Source organism: Periophthalmus magnuspinnatus, chromosome 18 (genome assembly GCF_009829125.3).
Source record: "Periophthalmus magnuspinnatus isolate fPerMag1 chromosome 18, fPerMag1.2.pri, whole genome shotgun sequence".
Lineage (NCBI taxonomy): Eukaryota > Metazoa > Chordata > Actinopteri > Gobiiformes > Gobiidae > Periophthalmus > Periophthalmus magnuspinnatus.
The window spans coordinates 7,906,528-7,926,725 of record NC_047143.1 but is presented as its reverse complement, the minus strand read 5'-3'; the positions used below and the strand labels follow the sequence as shown (position 1 = coordinate 7,926,725).

At 42.1% G+C, this 20,198-nt stretch overlaps 1 protein-coding gene across 4 annotated transcripts in view; it reads left to right on the top strand.

Moving 5' to 3' along the window:
• The first annotated feature begins 647 nt into the window (after window positions 1-647).
• Window positions 648-20,198, top strand: part of pcdh7b (protocadherin 7b) — a 154,292-nt gene continuing 134,741 nt past the window's right edge. For all 4 annotated transcript variants that reach the window (XM_033983543.2, XM_033983542.2, XM_055229048.1 and 1 more), the window contains exon 1: window positions 648-4,482. In XM_033983543.2, the coding sequence (XP_033839434.1) occupies window positions 1,408-4,482 (3,075 nt within the window). In that variant the 5' untranslated portion in view covers window positions 648-1,407. The remainder of the gene's footprint in view (window positions 4,483-20,198) is intronic.

The following is a 20,198-nucleotide window of genomic DNA, read 5'->3' as shown; positions in this document are numbered from 1 at the left end:
AGCGGGACACACACGCAGTTTACTGTATGTGTGTATGTGAGTGGAGTGCTTTGGCGCATTGGGCATTCACGAGACCCATCGCCAAAAACGCGTAAATTCCTAAGACTATTTATAAAAAGCGACCACACGCATTCATGTCCCAACAGGGAGCACCAAGCCTTGTCCCGTCTCTTGGCTAGTAATCACTTTGGAATCATTTAAAGGCATATAGAGCCGTGCGTAAAAGTTCCCAACGCGGTTATATTTCAACGCGCTTTTACCCGGTTTTGTAAATGATTGTTTTAAATAGTACGTGGTTGTGTGGTCGCATTTTCAGAGGACATTTAAAACTGACCAGCTGTCTCGCTCTCACGTGATCGCTTCAAAAATTAAGCACCCACAGCACGTATCCAAATACAGCGTCTAGTATCCAGTTAGCTACATCCTTGTGTCAGTGTTTTTCTTTTAAAATATTTTCTACCGGACAACACTAAAAGACTTGAGCGGACCCTTATTTATGTGCCACCACCGCTGTCACTGCTGGGGGAGAAGAAGGAAGCCGATGGGGGTGGAGTGGAGAGGGACACGGCGAGAAAGAGAGAGAGAGAAGAGAGAGAGCGGTAGAGACTGCAATATCATTTGCGAATCCCTCTCACAGTGCTGCAGATAGGGGCTGCCAACACATGCGGCGCTTCTGCAGGTGCGAGGACAAAATAAACGCTCCGAAACGCACGGGAATTGAACCATCCTTTCCTTTTACGCAAACTGAAACGGATTACATTTTGAGTCCTTGCGAGGCTTGCCTTTTCCGAGGGATTTGCGTGGAGTTGTGGAGAGGAGACAGAACTAGTCTACACAGCGTGGAAGTGACTTGGATGAGGAGAGGGCAGCACGTTCAAAGCGGAGCCGGACAGGTATCTTTCTTTTCGCTGCTTCTTGTCAACTAACCGCGCCTTGAGATGAGTTTGAAAACTACGCGGCTCTATACCTTTGACTGAGGAGTATCACACGGAGGATTTTAAGCCACAAAACTGGGACTAACACAGCGCGACGTGGACTTCATTTACTCGTGTGTTGAGACTCTGATTTGTGGCTTTTACGCGCGTGAGAATCAGAATGTTTGGAGCGCTTTAGGCATCCCCTGCGCATTTTTTGATATTTACTCGTCTCCTTTTTTTTTCATTTATCACACGAGACCTAAGGCAGTGCTTGACAGGGAGAGCGGAGGAAAAGAGCCGTGAGCCAGTGCACTTGCTGCTGATGACTGCAGCAGGAGCGATGTATAGGATGAAGTGTCTCGCATTCCGAAAGGGAGGCTTGTTTTAATGACACTACCCGTCTCCATACGGACTTTTACGCAGTGACTACTTTCTTTTTTAACATTTTTTCCTCGCTCATAAACGGACATTTTCATTTCCAACGGGGACAATGAGGACTACTGGTGCAGTGGAGTATTTGTACTATTGCATGCTCATCCTGCAGTTTGTGCATCAACCCGCTGCCAAGCAAGTGCTGCGTTACCGCTTAGCTGAGGAGGGACCCGCCGACATCAGGGTAGGAAACGTAGCCACCGACTTGGGCATCGTGGCCGGGGCTGGTGAGGTGACATTCACGCTTGAGTCTGGCTCTGATTTTTTCAAAATAGACAACATCACAGGTGAGCTGACCACAAATGAGAGGCGAATAGACCGTGAGAAATTACAGCAGTGCCAGATGATTTTTGATGAGAATGAATGCTTTATAGATTTTGAGGTGTCAGTGATAGGACCCGCGCAGAGCTGGGTTGACCTGTTTGAAGGAAAAGTCATCATTTTAGATATAAATGACAACACGCCGTCTTTCCCTTCCCCTGTCCTAACGCTGTCTGTGGAGGAGAACAGACCCATTGGGACCCTATACCTGCTGCCCACTGCTACTGACAGAGATTTTGGCAGAAACGGAATTGAGCGTTACGAGCTTATCCAGGACAACGGAGAGACCCCTAGACGCTCTGGCTCATCTGGGGACTCGTACTCGGGCAAGAGGCGGTTTGACGAGGGCGCGAGCAGGAGCAGCGTCTTTGAACTGCAAGTTGCTGACACCACAGACGGGGAGAAGCAGCCCCAGCTCATTATAAAGGGGGCCTTGGATAGAGAGCAGAGAGACTCTTATGAACTCACGCTGAGAGTTAGAGATGGAGGGGATCCGCCGCGCTCCTCCCAGGCCATCCTGATGGTCATGATCACGGATGTGAACGACAACAGCCCCCGCTTTGAGAAGAGCGTTTACGAGGCTGACTTGCCCGAAAATAGTTCCCCAGGGGCCCCTATATTACAGCTAAAGGCAGCCGACGCCGACGTGGGGGTGAACGGTCAGATAGAGTATGTGTTTGGGGCAGCCACAGAATCAGTGCGGAGGTTGCTGAGGCTGGATGAAAGCACGGGGTGGCTTAGTGTCCTGCACCGCATTGACCGTGAAGAAGTGAGCCAACTGAGGTTTACTGTAATGGCCCGTGACCGTGGACAACCCCCCAAAATGGACAAGGCCACAGTGGTGTTAAACATAAAAGATGAGAACGATAATGTCCCTGCCATAGAGATACGCAAGATTGGACGCATATTCCTAAAAGATGGAATAGCCAATGTGGCAGAGGATGTAGTTGTGGACACGCCCATTGCTTTGGTTCAAGTATCAGACCGGGACCAAGGGGAGAATGGCATCGTGACGTGTACAGTGGTAGGGGATGTGCCATTTCAGCTCAAGCCTGCTAGTGAGATGGAGGGAGAGCAGAACAAAAAGAAATATTTCCTTCACACCTCTGCAGCCCTGGACTATGAGGCCACACAGGAATACAATGTGGTCATAGTGGCGGTAGACTCCGGAAGCCCCAGCCTAGCAAGTAATAACTCTCTTATAGTGAAAGTAGGCGACACTAATGACAACCCTCCCATCTTTAGCCAGAATGTAGTGGAAGTTTCGTTTCCAGAAAACAATGCCCCTGGGGAAAGGGTCACGACTGTACTGGCCATAGATGCAGATAGTGGCAAGAATGCAGAAATTGCCTATTCCCTAGATGCGGCTGTGAATGGGATTTTCTCGATTAATGCCGACAGTGGGGACATCAGAGTAAACACCATTCTGGACAGGGAACAAAAAGAGAGGTATGAATTTAAAGTGATCGCCAAAGATAAGGGCCTTCCTATATTACAGGGATCAGCCACTGTGGTTATTCTCGTAGCGGATAAAAATGACAACGAGCCAAAGTTCATGCAGGATGTGTTCACGTTCTACGTGAAAGAGAACCTTGAGCCAAACAGTCCGGTCGGCATGGTAACGGTGATTGATGCTGACAAAGGCCAGAACGCAGAGATGAGTCTTTTCATAGAGGAGGAGGAGGACATCTTTTCTATTGAGAACGATACAGGGACAATTTTTTCCACATTGTCATTTGACAGAGAACAGAAAACTACATATACTTTCAGGGTCAAGGCTGTAGACGGCGGGGATCCTCCTAGGTCAGCCACCGCAACCGTTTCACTTTTTGTCATGGATGAGAATGACAATGCCCCTACGGTTAACTTCCCTATAAACAGTTCCTACACGCTCCTCCCACCATCCAGCAACATCAGGACCGTGGTTAGAACGGTTCAAGCTAGTGACAGTGACACTGGCATCAACGCTGACCTCAACTACAGCATCATTGGCGGGAATCCTTTCAAACTGTTTGAGATTGATGGAGGAACTGGAGTCATATCACTTGTTGGGAAACTAGAGCAAAAGCATTACGGGCTCCATAGATTAGTAGTGCAAGTGAATGACAGTGGCCAGCCCTCGCAAAGCACCACCACACTTGTGCATGTGTACGTGAACGAGACTCTATCCAACTCTACAATAGTGGACGCACAAGTGGCTAGGAGTCTCAGCACTTCACTTAACACAAACATAGCAGGTGACCCCAACTATGACCTTAGCAAGCAGCGGCTAAGCATTGTAATTGGAGTTGTATCGGGAATAATGACTGTCATTCTAATTATCCTGGTGGTCGTGATGGCCCGCTACTGCCGCCCCAAGAACAAGAACGGATACGAGGCGGGCAAAAAGGACCACGAGGACTTTTTCACACCTCAACAGCACGACAAATCCAAAAAACCCAAAAAGGACAAGAAAAAGCAAAAATCAAAGCAACCACTCTACAGCAGCATCGTCACGGTCGAAGCTTCTAAGCCTAATGGACAGCGTTATGATGGCGTGAGCGAGAAGCTTTCAGACAGTCCCGGCATGGGCAGGTACCGCTCGGTCAACGGAGGGCCCGGGAGTCCGGATTTGGCAAGGCACTACAAGTCGAGCTCGCCTCTGCCCACGGTCCAGCTGCACCCACAGTCTCCCACAGCGGGGAAAAAGCACCAAGCTGTTCAAGACTTGCCCCCTGCCAACACCTTTGTGGGCACCGGAGATAACATATCCCTAGGATCCGACCACTGCTCCGAGTACAGCAGTCAAACCATCAACAAATACAACAAACAGGTAAGAACCAAAGCAATCCCATTTTCTCTAAACCCCTCTCCCTTCCTTTCCACTTATATGTCGTATGTTTGTTCCTCTCCTCCTCTCTGCCATAATGCTTTCTGACAGGGCTAGTCTCAGTAGTCTTGTTGCCTTTATGGTGCTAATCTGTGTCAAGTTAGCGCTATTGATTTGTTTTGGTTTGGAGTGCCATTCACTTGTGTCCATTAAAGGAAGTAAAGAAAGCTAAAGGTTTAGATTAGGGGGGGATTATGTTACACTAACTTTTCATCTCAGTGTGAGGTTGCTTCCTCTGCCCGGGCTGTCACAAGCGCTAACCTCAGCAAATATGCGATAGACAGCTCGCATAAGGGAATATTTTGCAGTTATTCTTTTCCAGAGGGTAGCAGCACTGGCCTGCCATAGCTTACTCTCCCCTTTAGCCGTGTCAAGCTAGCCTTTCTTGTCTTGAAATAGTCAAAGCATTCAGCTCAAAGGTAGTTCGAGGCAAAATAGGCTCGGCTTTGTACCGTTCTGAACTTTACATTCTTTAGCTTTAAGTAGAAACATGTGTCCAGGAGGTAGTAACCGGCGTCATGTCTCATTCAGGGTCAAATCATTCTGCGTGGACATTTTTATCTCATCACATCCCATATTGGGTTTCAAGTTACAGCCTTGTCTTATTTTCTCATAAAAATGTCGACCGCTGTCTTTGGCATCCCTCCTCTCTTTCTCAACACCCATTATTCCCATTTGTTATTAAGCTGCAACTGACATACCGAGATCAATAAAACGCAGCGTACGCCATAAATTGGGGTTATTAAATTAGCTGACTTTGTTTAAAACACCACTATTTTTGTAGATGTTTTCGCTGTTAGTCTAATGAATTATTCATATTTCCGGTGTCAGCGCCCCTACTGTACATTTGTGGAGCTGCTCTTAGCTGAATTGTTGTTTTTCCTTCATTCCTTTTCATTTTTCTTCTCCTTTAAAGACGATTCCTTTGTATTCCACAGCAGCATTTCTCAAAACTTTCACATCAGAAAGAATTGAGTTTCCATAGAACCAGGTGTAAACTAGGAGCAAACCATCAGACTATCAGGACCAAACAAACAAACAAACAAAAAAACACAAAAAACCATCCAGTCATGTACTAAGAACTATATAAAAATTCAGTTTGTATGCAACATTTTTACAGATTGAGCTGCAAACAGGTATAAATCAGTGTTAAACCAGCATCCACCAGCACCCATACCACAGTAACTACATACTGTACTGCAAACCACATTATAAACCATCCTTGCGGTCTTCCTTTGACAATACCCCTCCCTGCTTTTAAGTCGCCATGTCTTTTTTTAATCTCATCCCTCACTTCCTCTCTCTCACTCTCTTTTTCCTATACCTCTCCTCTCTTCTAGCTTCCTGTGTTCTGGCCCTTTCTAACAGCGCAGTGTTCAGTGAGCTGGCTTGCTGGAGTGTGAGGAGTGCTGTTGCTTTCCGATGTCTCGTGCATAATTAAAAGGGCACTCCATTCGCTGCATGTATTGTGTGTCACTATGCCCCACTTATATAATTATTTATTTACCCGCGGGTCTACTGTTATGCACCAGTAAATGGACTGCATAGGTTATATACGCTGCTTGCCTGCCCGCCTGTCCGCCTGCTTGCCTGGCCGGGCCCTTGGCTTGATATGACCTCAATTCAATATATCAGCTAACTCAATTTTTCAACCCTGATTGTGATTAATGGCTTAGTTATTTTGTTTGGGATTTTTCGACCTCTCAGTTCCACTTCAACGGTTGTGCAGCAAATATGTGCTACAGGCTTCTACTTCTTTCCTTTAAGCGCGTCTGGGTTGGCGGTGTCATAGTTATTTAATAATGATTTATGGTATGGCCGTGATTTGCAAATGGTTTTGGCTTGAGTTTTACACCAGATGCCCTTCCTGTATGCAGCATTTGCACACTATAGCTATAATGACACGTTTTTAAAAAAAATAATAATCATAAAAAAATAAGAAATCACTTTTTTTCTGATATTTTTTTCCTATGTAGTGAGCGCTGTATTTTAATATTAATCTATTTTTTTTCCCAACCCACTTCAAAAACTTTAATTAAAACAGTTGGGCGAAAGAGCTTTTCTGAGTGCACTTTTCAATTAACTTTTTAGATAATTGCCCAAATTTCAAGTGAAACGAATGCCCCCCTTCACCAAATGCAGCCTACTTCCCATCTACTCTTACGCATTTGGATATTCAAACTTAATCAAATGACTGGTCTGCTTTTGCGGCCCATAAAGTCTGCAATATTCTGTTACGTGTCTTAGCTCATTTACTATATTAGGCATCGTTGTAACTGTATTCCCTTTTATATCCCACAAGTGTTGATGCTTTTTTTCCAGTGAGGGTCAATAGGCCAAATTTTAATAGCGGCACTAGAGAGTTATCTGGGAGAAAGTATGTTTTGTGCTCCAATTATGGCATTAAAACGACCGGATTAAATATAACGGTCGTGATCTGTGTTTTGGAGAGCTAAAAATAGGCAAGTCATAAGGCATGCGGGGAAGAAGGGAGGCAGGGTGTTAGTAGATGCACTTGTTGTCTGTTTTGCAAATCAGAGTAGAGGTGTAGAGGTTCTGAACGTGTAACATGGATCTACATAAGATTATTAAGTGGCACAATGTTGAAGCTCACATTAATACAATATTTGTTGTAGTTTAGACACGGTTTCGTTTTGGTTAAAGGTACACTTTGTAACTTTTTTTCTAGTGAGGGGTCCACCACCTGCTTGTCTTCGTGTTATTGTTTAGCCTGGAATTTCATTAAACCTACCAAACTTACATTTATTCAATTGCATGCATTTTTTTATTGCTAAAAATTCTTAATGTTATCGGGGTTGCCTTTCCGCAGATCTGAGCTGTTACTAGGCCTGTCACGATAACACATTTCGAGTTGTGATATATTGTTGAAGTAGCCAATAAAATGATAATATCGAAACCAAACCATAAAGCAGAATTATCCCCGAAAAAGTATTCCAAATGTACAAAATTGTTAAAAATATAAGAAAATTGTATGTCTAATGAGTCATAGAAGTTCATAATTCATCATAGAACAGAAAAATAACCAAAAATTTCCTCGTAGTACAAAAAAAAAGTCCCGAGAATTAATATTGACCTCCAAAAATGATTGTTCCATCTGAAATATATTGAGCGACAAGTCGATATAGTGATCATTGCGACTTTTCGTGTACTTGTAGCGTTACCCTCTTATCTCCATGGAAATAGATACGCTTAATGCCCTATTGTGGAACATCTCCGCTAACATCTCCATGGAGACGATCAGATGGAAGACCCTCCACCAGAAAAAGTCACATCATGCATCTTTTAGTCCCATTTGAACCTGTTTTAATCCTCATCTAATGCTGGTTTATTCTTGTTGTGTATGGAGTTTGTTGAACTCTTGAACTCTAGTGTTGCTTAGTCCTGGATAAGTCCTCGTTTGCATCTTCTTATTCTTCCGTTTGCCTTGGTTACAACTTCATTTAGCCGTTGGTTGAATTCTGCTTATGTATTGGCTGTCGACATCTAGTGTTAATTTACCATTACTGCTGTTTAAGTGTCGGCTTCATCCTGATTTAGCCTTGTTTTAAACCTTGGCTTTTTGATTTATGCTGAGGGAGATTTTCTTGTCTGTGTTACCGTCATACACACACACCCTAAACCACAAACCCTTCTCTTTTTACTGCTCCCTGGCTTTTGCTGGAGCGAGATAGGGACGCAGCTAGAAGAAAGGCAGCCCTGTTAGCGCAATGGAGAATGGCCCCTACTGTTTCACGAGGGATTTCACAAGGGTAGAGTTAGGAGAGATAGAACCGCCAGCCCCCCTCACACACAAACCACTGGGCTGTAATCTTAAAACGTATCAAGTTTCGCCCCTATCTAATCTAACCATAAGTGCAGGTAACTAAGCAACTGAAGGCAGCGGATCGGCTAGCAAAGGTTGATTTTTTTTCCGAGACATTTAAATAGTCATCAAGCCAGCTTCAAGTGAGCCTCAAGTCCCAGCCGCAAAGAGAGTTGACATTTCATCTTCTTCCTGTAACTCTATTGATTGTGGCTTGCAGCTATTCATAATTTCGAACCCCGTCTCGCAACGCCACGCAAGGAGTAGAGCTTGGGCTTCATCTGATCAGCGCATACCTGTTCTTACATCTCAAAGACTGATGCTTGCACTTAACAGAACACTTAACTTTATTGCATTTGGCTGCAGTTCCGGTACCTTTTACATTGCCAGAAAAATAACGCCAGCCCCAACCATAATGTAGTGAGCGATGAAATCACTTAGCTATCACCATTAGCATTTGTTTTAGCACTGCGCTTTAAAGCTTAGCCAAGTGGTTCACTTTGAGTTTGGGATTTTCACTTTAAACCAATGCTTTGTAATAAGCGATTTGCACATGAATGTGGTAGATTTTTACACTGGATTCTCTGGTTCTTCTCCAAGTTTACAAGATTATAATGATTTCTAACCTTTTGTGGATATATTGCAGATTTAAGAGTCCATTCTCATTAAGTATTTATTTTGCATTTTGAAGAAAACCAGGATAAATAGTCAGGTTAAGTCATTATCATTATCTCCATCCAGTTTGGAATATTTATATAAATCGTTAATACATGTGCAGAGCTAAAATATAATTTGATGGAAAAAAAAATGACCAAAATTCTTATCAAAAGCATGAAATTTTTGAGTATTGATATTTTTGCATGAGATCAATACTTTACAACACCCCAATCAGTAATGGTATATCGATATTTGGTATTGATCCACTCCATCACTAGAGTGCAACTTCCAATCATTTCCTCACTCTTTTAAATGATCCAAGAGTCAAAAAAACACCCCTCTTTGTCAACCGCAACCTACACAAAACGACACCATACCAACCGCTATACAGCACGCATTACAATCGCTTAACCATCACCGTGGGCTTTTGTTTTATCCTAGCACTTCAAAGCCCCACACTCGCGGCAGGTAGATCAGTTTTAATCAGCGGTGAGCCAGAGCAGCTTGTTGCAGTGTGGAGCCTCGGGCAAAGCACAACCATAGCTCCGCACACACTTACACCGGGCATACACCGCCGCGGGGAGGATGCAACTGGACATCGCCCTTAACCTGGCCCGCTGCGTTTCAACTACTCCTCCTTTTCTACGCGCACACCGCACCAGCAAGCCCCCGCCTGATTTACATAGGCCACAGACCCAGCACAGGGCGAACAATACCAGCATGCAAATGGAGGTCACCTGTCTGGCGTTTGTAACCAAAACATAGGATGCGAGTGTGCTTGAGGGAGATCAGGAAACCAATATGGAAATGCGGTTGTTCGCCTCCGGGCTCATTTGTGTATCCGACAATGTGTAGCTGCTGCCTGAACACCTTTTGAAAAGCCACAACAGGCCTTAATTGAAAGTTGAAAGCTCCCAGGAACCGAGCCCCCTTCCTATTTTATAAGGCCTCATGTAGAATTAAGCAATTTAGCGCCATTATCTGCACCTCTGTGTATTTCCTTTAATTGTGCCACTCATTACCACTTGTGTTTTGAAGGCAACAAACTCCCCCGTGAGCTCGCGCTTGATTTTATCTGTGAAACAGTTGCAGCAGCCAGTCACTCACTGAACTCGCCAAGGTAATTACTTGATAAGAGGTTCCACCGGAGCTCTAATGTGTTTGGTCATCCCCCTGCCTTACAAAAGGAGGTGTGCCTGCAGCAGTGGTTTCATAGATTTGAAACAGAACATGCTTTTTTTTTTTTTTGCTCCCTCCTGATAACACTCGACTCTGAAACAACAAAACAGAATTGTAGTTGAAAGTGGAAAATCAGTGTGGAAATCTTTTAGTGATGATTAGATAATGCACAATGAGCTAGCTTGTTTATAGCAACATTATTATTATTAGCGTTTGTCCTTTGCATGGTGCTGTTATACCCCCGACTGTGGCTAATTTTATCACAATTGTTTTGGATCTATTAGAGCGAATTCAATCTGGGAATGCTCCAGCTCTTTTTTGTATTATGTTCCAAATGCAAAATGTAAGGAGTAAGCGCGCTCGGTAATACTCACGAAATTGCACCGGCCAGCGTTTTGAGCTGTAATTTGGTTTGGCGATTTGAATGTGTTGTGCTGGAAGGCAATGACTAATCTAGGGATTAGACTTACCTGATTCACTGCACGCATGGTTATAGAAAGAATGAGAGAAGTCAGGGAGGATTAACTAAAGGTATATGGGCTGTATAGGTACCACAGAACAATGCAAAACAATGACAGGGCTGTGGACTCAATCAGACTGAATCAAAAACACAGTTTGAATTAGCACGAGGATCAAACAACAACGGCTGCAGTATACAAAATATCCTGTCTTCTTATAGAACAGTGTTGCTGTATCTGTAGATTACACAGTTACAAACATCCCCGGAAATTCATAGATGTGATCCTTGATGTGTTTTAGGTCATATTTTTTGTCTTTTCTCAAATTTGAAAGCTCCTGTAGTTTTTTACAATGTGCTCTCTAAACCGAACATATATCACTAATCTAATCACAATTCCAACACTTTAAAACACGTGTCATACTCAAGGCCCAGGGGTCAAATGCGGCCCGCCATGTCATTTTATGTGGCCCGCGACAAGGTAAATTTAAATGTATGACTGTCTTAAAATGTCAGTTTATCAGGAGTTACGCAGTTAAACATATTTTTTATATCTTTGCAAATTTGAGACGAACCATTTTGCTGATGTGGCCCTCGGTGAAATTGAGTTTGACACCCCTGCTTTAAAATAAACAAAAAAAGCCCAAATTGTAGCCCTGCAATGACATTAAACTAAATAAGTTTGGATTCGATGTGAGTCACATTTGGAGTTTGCGTAACATAACAAGAATGCATTTTACCATTTTTGAGAACCCACACATCTCAAAAAGGTTAGTAGCAGGGCAGTACAAGCAGTTAAAATGGTATATTCATGGCACTGAGAGATTTAGAAGCTTTAAAAGAGGAACAGTGACTTCAGATTCCAACCAACTAACCAAAACGGCAAACGAAAGATCAAATACCAGTCACTGTCTAAATCCTACCTCACATACCTTGACGCAGTGCATTCCCTTACACGGAATCAAACGTAACTGATTGAAAGAACAAAAATCTCATCTGCTACATTTGTCATAATAAGATCCAAAAAGGGAGTGGAAAAATGCGAGAGGGAGGGGTGAAGGAACAAACACGCTGGTGAGTTTAAGCTACACGCCACCTTGATTGCTCTCCACGCCGCTGATTGTAAGTGGCAGTGTCGAGGATGCCACCTTATTCTCGCCGCTTCTTTCAATTTAACGTCATTGAAAGTGGAATTGCATTTCATACCCTCGCAGTGATCGCATTAGATCCAGCTTCGCGAGAATAAAGCGGCGTTCATATTCGCGATCTTGCCTGTCTTGTGACACTATCAATCACGGTGCCACATAACTCGTATTTGCGTTATCGTAGTTAAAGAACACATACCATGCAGGATTGACTATTTTGACCTTTTAACCATGTTGTTGTCTGCTCATCAAAAACATACCTGGAGTTGTAGGTTGTTTCATGTTTGTTTTAGTACTCCAATAATCTAAATCATCATCTCTGAGCACTCACAAATGTTCTGTTCGCATTTTTGCCCATTTAGTTTAGTCAGAAAAAAACAAAATGTTGTTTTTAAGCCCATAAACCATTACCGGACTCATTCTGCGGTCAAATTGTTTTCACAATGAACGCATGGGTCTATTAGAATGGAGAGATAAGGACTTAATTAGTTGACTTTCTAATTGGTCATTCCCTTTCATGACAGCAGAGGGAGCTCCAATGCCTAAGTGCCTCATTGGACATGGAGGTGAAGTTTATAAAGTACATTTTCCAAGCTTAGACATCATTTTAATTTAGAAATACTGAGATACATGTCCCAAGTTGACCAAAAACATTGTTTATAAAGTAATTAAAGCCACAAAAATGTATACTATGTGTTCTTTAAAGGAGAGTTTCCGTTGGTATATTGACTTTTACAAGAGATTTATGGTATGCTATGGTAGCTTTGTAGTTTTCTCTGTTGCTGTCTGTTGGTATTGACTGGAGATGCTACGACCAGCTAACTGCGTACATTGCTTAGCTCTAGCTTGGTGCTGCCCTGGGGAATAGTCCACACTGCCGACAAGTTGGATCACAACATGGATCAAACACAACGACAGGCTGTTTGTGAGACTAATGGGCTAGACAATAGTGTTGTGTTTACTGCACTGTAGCCCATCAAAATTGCAAAGAAAGTGTGGCAGGGAGGGAACCCTAAGAGTCTCAGTTTTATTGTTGTTTTGTTGCAAAGGTTATGGGTTATTTGTTGTCTTGATGTGATTCAAACAGGTGCCAGAATGCTTGTGGTGGTATTGCTTGTTATTTTTTGTTCAAATGGAAAGCTACATTTTTACATTTGAGCATTTAGAGAGCATTCATTCAATTAAGTTTGTAAAGGAAATGTAGTTGTATTAGGGTTGTCAAAAGTATAAAAAACACATACTAATCGATACTAAAGCTAGTATTCACTACACACTCATTTAAGCAGGTATTGATACTTAAAAATCACATTCACAGGACAAATAAATATTTCTTAAATAGCTATAGAATGATACTGAGCTGTATCGGAAAAAGTATAAATACACAGACTAGTATACGCCCATGGACGACTATGGAACATACCTGGACGAATGAGGGATTACACATATATAAGGTAATATAAAATAAAAGTGGTAATATAAAACAAAAGTACTATGATTTGATGTTGAAAATCACATTCTGTTGTCTAAAGAAAATATTTGTAAGTTATACTGAGTTTTCCTTAGTGTCAAAATCGAGTCGCAGTAGTATAAATAATACTTGGAGTAATATTTGATCTTAAAGCTGATTTTGTTACCTTTGGTTCTTTTGTGTATTATCCACATTGCATTGTTTAGTTGGGTGGAATCTTTCCCTTCTCAGTCATAACCTGCAGATGATGAGCCACTTCAGTACCAAACCTGTCTTGGGGCAGACTCCCTGACATGTGGCTGCCATTCTGTGCCTATGGTCCTCACAAACGCCATCATGTCATAACACATCCTCACTATAGGTTGTTGTTGTTTTTTTTAAATATGTTTTTAGCTCTGCAATACTTGATTTATGTGAAGAAAAACAAAATCAAATAACTTTTTTTTTCCCCCTCTGGGTCTCAGGAGGATAAGAACAATTATAATTTGTTCCTGTGTGGGCCTACATGTACTTGATTAACAGTGTTTTCAAATCACAGTACTTCAACTTGAGTACCAACCTCGAGTAGCTTTTGCCACGGTGTATATACTGTAAGTGCCTGCTTGTTACCGCTGAGAAAACATACAATGAATCAGATGAATAGCCCACTGTCAGCGCACGGGCCTACGGTGTCAAGGAAACTGTCGCCGGGGTAGGTGGCCTATCGTCAAGGGGCAACAGTTTACACCCTGCCCCCTGTCTGACACATTGTCAAACCTGAACTTAATGGTTAACGAATAAAAATAAAGGAAACCGCTTCATAATTTAACTTTATGCGTGCCACCTTTTCTTGCTCTTGCAGTCAACTGGAAAGCCCCTTAGCTCAAAGTCAGCTTGTTTATTAAGCGAAGATGACAGGTGGCGAAAAAAGACACTTGGGCTGACATGTTGTATTACGGGGGGAGTGAGGGAGAGGCTAAGATGACGGGGTCAGTGGGCGCCCTCACAATGGTGTTGACAAGAGAGAAGTTAGCCGTAATTGGAGCATGTTTAATAGGAGCAACCTTCACCCCGAGTTCACGTTCACATTGATTCCTTAAAGGCCTGACAGATATAGGCACTTGGTCCATATCCTCAGCCATATCCCCACTCCTCTTTTCACTTTTCCAGACCTTCTGCTTTCATACGGAGAAAGCACTTAAATATTAAGATGCACAGGGCTCTCTCGACTGCTTAAGACACATTAGTATTGTCCGGGATAAATAATGCATCCGTTGCTTTTTGCTCCCATTGTCGACGCGAGCCGCTTGAACAAGGAGGTAATGGTTCCGACAAATGGTGCAAATTGATTGGCGAGATCGGCGATGATTAAAATTTAAAGATGTTTTTGGTGAGATTTTTACGTAGCGGTGCCGGATGGTATTCTATTATGCCCAAGAAGAAACTGTGTACCAATTATTGTAATAAACAGGTTTAGTGCAACTGGGTCGATTTACAAATAGTATAAGGCGTTTTTTGTTTGTGCGTGTGTGCTTTTTTAATTATATTCTTTAAATTGTTAACCTTGATTGTGGATATTAGCAGCAATAGTTCTAGTTGGAAGTAGTACTAAAAAACATAAAGTAAACAAATGAAATGACACACTCCTAGCACTTCACTTCTAAGAATTAGTTGACCGGCTAAGCGTTGCTAAGGATTTGACGGTTATAGTAAAAAGTGCAACCTTGAATCCATTACCACCGCATTTACCATAGCCTGAAATTTTCCAGTTTTGCCCTTTGTGCCCTTTTTGTCATGTCATGTTATTTTCCTCATTTACTTTGGCCTCTAGATGGTCCTCACGTTACAAATGGTGTAAGGCTATAGGTGCTATTAGCAGACCGAAGTATTCTGTAAGTAAGTCCTAATGGATTTAAGTTGACATGGGGGGAAGAATAGGACAGCTTGACTCGCTTCTATTAGCCCTGTTTTGGTGCCGGCTCTCACCAGGTGCCCCCTCCGTTTCACCCCAAATGAGATTATGTGTGTATGAAACAGGAGGTAGAGCACGCAGCAACCATCCATCAAAGCCTGGGGGGACCTGTTTGAAAGTTTTCGCAGCGCAGTGGCATGTATGTATGTGTGCGTGTAGGGCGTGATATAGCGAGGGGGCGTACGGTCTGAACGGGGTGGGGGCTCGCAGTTCATCCTCTCCATCTTGCACCACGCCAGGCACACACGTGGTGACTGCTGACATGCTTGAGAGAGTTTCCAATATTCTCCATTTGTGCCGACCCCACTGTGGATGCCAGTTCATTATATTTGTATTATTGCTAAAACGTCTCCATGCAGCAGCACAGGCCCGGCGGCTAAAGAAATGCATTATTGTCACAGGTTAAAATGTAATAAATGGTACAGCCTTGACACCTCCCTCTCTGCCCTTAAGCAAAACGCTTTAGCCGATTTCAGGTGTTTATTTATTGTTTATTGAAGACGGCTGTAACTAAGAGTGCATATTTTTAACATACTGTACAGGCGGGAGATATACAAAAAAAATGATAATAATTGTTGTTTTGGAGATGGATTATGCCGTCTGCAATTAAAACTATAAAATATGACTGCAAAAAGAGATTATTAAAAGCAGAAACAAGCGTATATGGTGATATTTCCACACTTTTTCAGTTTTGTGTTAGACTTAAACCTCGACCATGACATTTACAGGCACATTTTAGCACCCCTGATGTACTGTTAAAGGTACCGTAATACGTTAGTTTCTAATCTATGTTATACCACCTATATCACCTGGAGTTGTGTTTTGTTTCATTCACGTTTAACGCACGAACTCTGTATATTTAGGCCGAGTTCGTCTCTCAAACAGAAATCACTCTGTTCCACCTTGTGATGTCATGTGGTGATACTAGAAGTGCGAGAATAATTTGCATGATTTCAGCCCTGGAATTCCCTGTCTCTACTAAACTAAAGGTAAAAAGTAGCTGTTAACTTAAAAATGACCTCGTCGTGATATCACAACGTGGAACAGAGCATTTTGAGCTATGGAGATGTAATTCTGAGCCTGTTTTTGAGGAAGTGACAGCATTGTAACATGACTTAAAGCTCACAAGAGTCAATTTTCTGTAATATAGGACCTTTAAAAAATGGTCTTAATATTATTATCAAGATTTTCCCCCAAAAAATATCAAGTTATGCATTTTTTCCTACATAGAAGATATACAAAAGTATGTGTGAATCTGGATGTCCTTTAAACTTTTCTCACTGAGTCAAAAGAATGCATTTGCAAATATCTTATAATGTTACTTAATTTAATGATGAATACTAACAATGTTGACTTTGGTGTAAATATTACATTATTGACAAAGAGTAGTGAGCCACAGTGAGCAATGCAAAAACAGAGCATTTAATTTTGCCATAGGCGAGCTCTTCATTGACTTTCGCAGTAACTCAGGGAGCATATTCCAATAGGGTTCAACCTCGGCCGTGCTCATATGGGCTTGTGTGCAGAAAGGTAGAAATATTCATTAGAGATGGGGCAGGACGAGCACACATATCGATGAGGCCTTACCTGGCAGAGAGCAGGCTATTAGCTGCAGCCCGATAAATCTTGTCAGGGACTAGAAGAGTCTGCAGAAGAATGAAGGTCACGGGGCAGCCGGAGTTACGAGCCGCCACACAAGCTAGCTGCTATCACATCGGCAGGAGTATGGAGACCGGCCAAGACTTTTTTTTTTTTTTTTCTTATGCAAATTTTCCATTTTGAATATTTCTTGGTAAGAGACATTTTCACATGATTAGAACTTGTACTGCAGCTGATGTCTTAGTTAAGGTATAATTTCACAAAAACGTACTCTGTCTAGGACTACCATTTCGTAATAATATTAGCCTGTTACACAATACCAAAGCCTTATTTAACTTTGATTTATTGTATTGCTTGCTTGTTGGCACATTTGCATTCAGAAGCTTATATCAATAGTCTATTGATGCTGCAGCCTTAAAAATCCATTCCAATTTTACAGTGTTTTTCCTTATGGCTTTTTACTTATAGAGGTCAAAGCCTTCACCCTTTTTTATGGAGAAAGTCTCATATTAAATTAGGTGTCAGTGTGGTGTAGATTTTATGCCAGATGCCCTTTCTGTCAGTGGGTTTATCTGGGTTTGGGACTGGCATGAGCGTTTGGATTTTGGTCTTTATTCTAGCTAAAATAGCGGTTGCTCCTTAATAATCAGGTTGTGTCCATGTTATTGTTGCTGGAAGTGAATTTTGAAGTAACTTTTGGTCATGTCTTTCAGTTCCCACGCAAATACCATATCCGATTTTCAAATATGCTGTATTTTAAACTTTAAAAAGTCCAGATGTATATTTAGTTGCATAGTCATAGCTTATACACCTAAAATGGACTGCCGTGTACTGCAGCCCCACTCCACTCATCATACCTATAGACTTGGCCTTTTAGCAACTGAAAAATAAAGTGCTGGCGACTGTAAAGCCAGCTTTACTCAGACAAATTCTTCTGCGGATTGAGTAGCTCCAGACATTTAATATGGTTGCAGCTATTGATTTGCGGCACCTTGCCCTATAGCTTGTTTATTATCTAGCTTTGGTTTCACCTTTTACTCCTTTTCTCACTGCATCTATGGAGGAGCAGTACATCTTATCCCTCCATCTTTTTTTTTTTTTTCTTTTGGCGTTCTCAGTAACCACTACATGTAGTCAATCAAACTGGTCAACAGAAAAGAACAGAAATGTCCATTTTGCTCACTACACCAGCGAATACTTGCATTTTGGGAGCTGACTTTGCGATTACAACGTTCTAAGAAATGCATGGATATAATCAAGAAGGGAGGGTAACAAAGGCCGGTATAGTTGACATGGTTCATTTACTCTGAGTTGTTCCGATGTAACGCTTGGGACACAATAGCCAATTGTAAATTACAGAGTGGAGTCAGTGGCGAGAAGTGCCTTGGGGGGGGGAGGAGTGAGGAGCCCGTGGAGAGCCCGGCCAGGAATAAGGACTGTGTTGTTACATTTGTTGCTGTTTGGTTGTTGTTGGGCCTGATGAGGTCTGGGAGTATGGAGCGGCAAGGATATCAATCACACTGACATGTCTGGGGGCGGGAAAATGATTAGAATAATGATAAACAAAAGCATTTAAACACACCAGGAATCCATATTTTACTATGCTCAAAGCTAGACAAGCAAGACATTAAGGCATTAATATCAGATGTGTGAGAATATATTTACTTAATTGTTTAGGTACTTATTTAAATCTCACTATTATGGCTCATTAGAGAAAAAGGCAACTTGAGGACAACTTGGAGAATTTGCAGAACTCAAATTTCAGAGATTAGTGATGAAGTCGGTGATGCAACAGAGGGGGAGTATGACGGATTGTTAGGGAACTTTACTTTTCCTGAAGTTGCTGGTTCTACTTTTTTTGCTGTAGCTGACACGACGAGATAATGGAGTCTTTGAAGCTGATTGGCTGAGTGACAATTATAGAAGGTCATGATTGGGTGAAAGCAGAAGTTGATATTAAGTTTGATGAGGCATTGTTATAAATCATCAATGGATATACGTAAAAGTGCATTATATAGCTTTTCTGATGAAGGGTCTGCAATCAGTCTGTCTCCGTGTTTCATCTGGAATGGTCCACAGTATTGTAGCAAGAAAAATCTCCATCCTCATAAAGACAAGCAAGTGATGCCACTCGGCCAAGTCATAAGTCAACTGTGGAGCAGCAAACTCCCTCAGCACATGATCGTCGAGGTATTTTTTTAATGCCGTACTGCTACTGCCATCAGTCTGCCAGAAATTTTGGTGTTGTTTTAGATGGTTCTTTCAAATTTGACCAACAGATCAGTCAGGTAGTCAGATCAGGCTTTTACCAGCTGAGTTTACCTGCCTCACACTGACCTGGAGTGTGTCGTTCATGCCTTCATCACCTGCAGATTAGACTACTGTAACTCCTTGTACTGTTACTCCAAAATGCCCACAGGTACCAGGAAATACGAGCGCATTTCTCCTGTGTTGGCCTCTCTGCACTGGCTCCCTGTCAGCTTCAGGATTGACTTTATGATTCTGATGATGGTTTTTAAATGTCTCCGTGGTTAAGCCCCTTTTTATCTCTCTGAGCTTCTTTCTGTCCATGTTCCCAGAAGAACTTTGAGATCAGCAGACTAGATGATTTTGGATGTTCCAAGATCCCGGTTAAAAACTAGAGGGGACCGAGCTTTTGCTGTAGCTGGTCCCAGACTCTGGAACTATCTTCCTTTGGGTATTAAAACATTCTAATCTTTAAATAGATTTAAATCATTGCTGAAAACCCATTTGTTTGCACTGGCTTTTAACGTCTGTGTAAACCCTCAGTCATCTGATCCATAGCAAAAGACAAAGTTTAAATCTATCACTGGACAAATCGTTGTAAGGTTTGTCCAGTTGATAGATTTAAACTTCGTCTTTTGCACTGGCTTTTAACACAAGCTTGTATTGTATTGTTTTATCGTGTTTTTCCATGTTTTCTGTTATAATATTGCACTTTATATTGCCTTTATACAGCACTTTTGGCAGCTGTAGTTGCTTTTAAATGTGCTTTATAAATACATTTGAGTTGACTTGACTACTGTGGAACATTCCAGGCAGAACGATAACATCTCCATTGAGAAAAGCAGGTAGCGGACGCCAACGCTCCACCAGTAAAGTTACATATTCCAAGCTATAAACTTCTAAACTCATAATACTTACGATACAATGCATAATAACTTCACTCTGAAAATCACAGTTAAATGTGTGTAATGATTCATTTGTAACAGACGCCAGTGGTCTCAATGGGAATATGACAGGCGCTCTTTGAAGTGGTCACATCATGGAAGCTCCTTAGAAAGTGCCGCCATAGACACAGCAGAGCTAGTTCCTGTATAATTACCATCGGAATCCACTGCAAATGTTTGAGTAGCGCG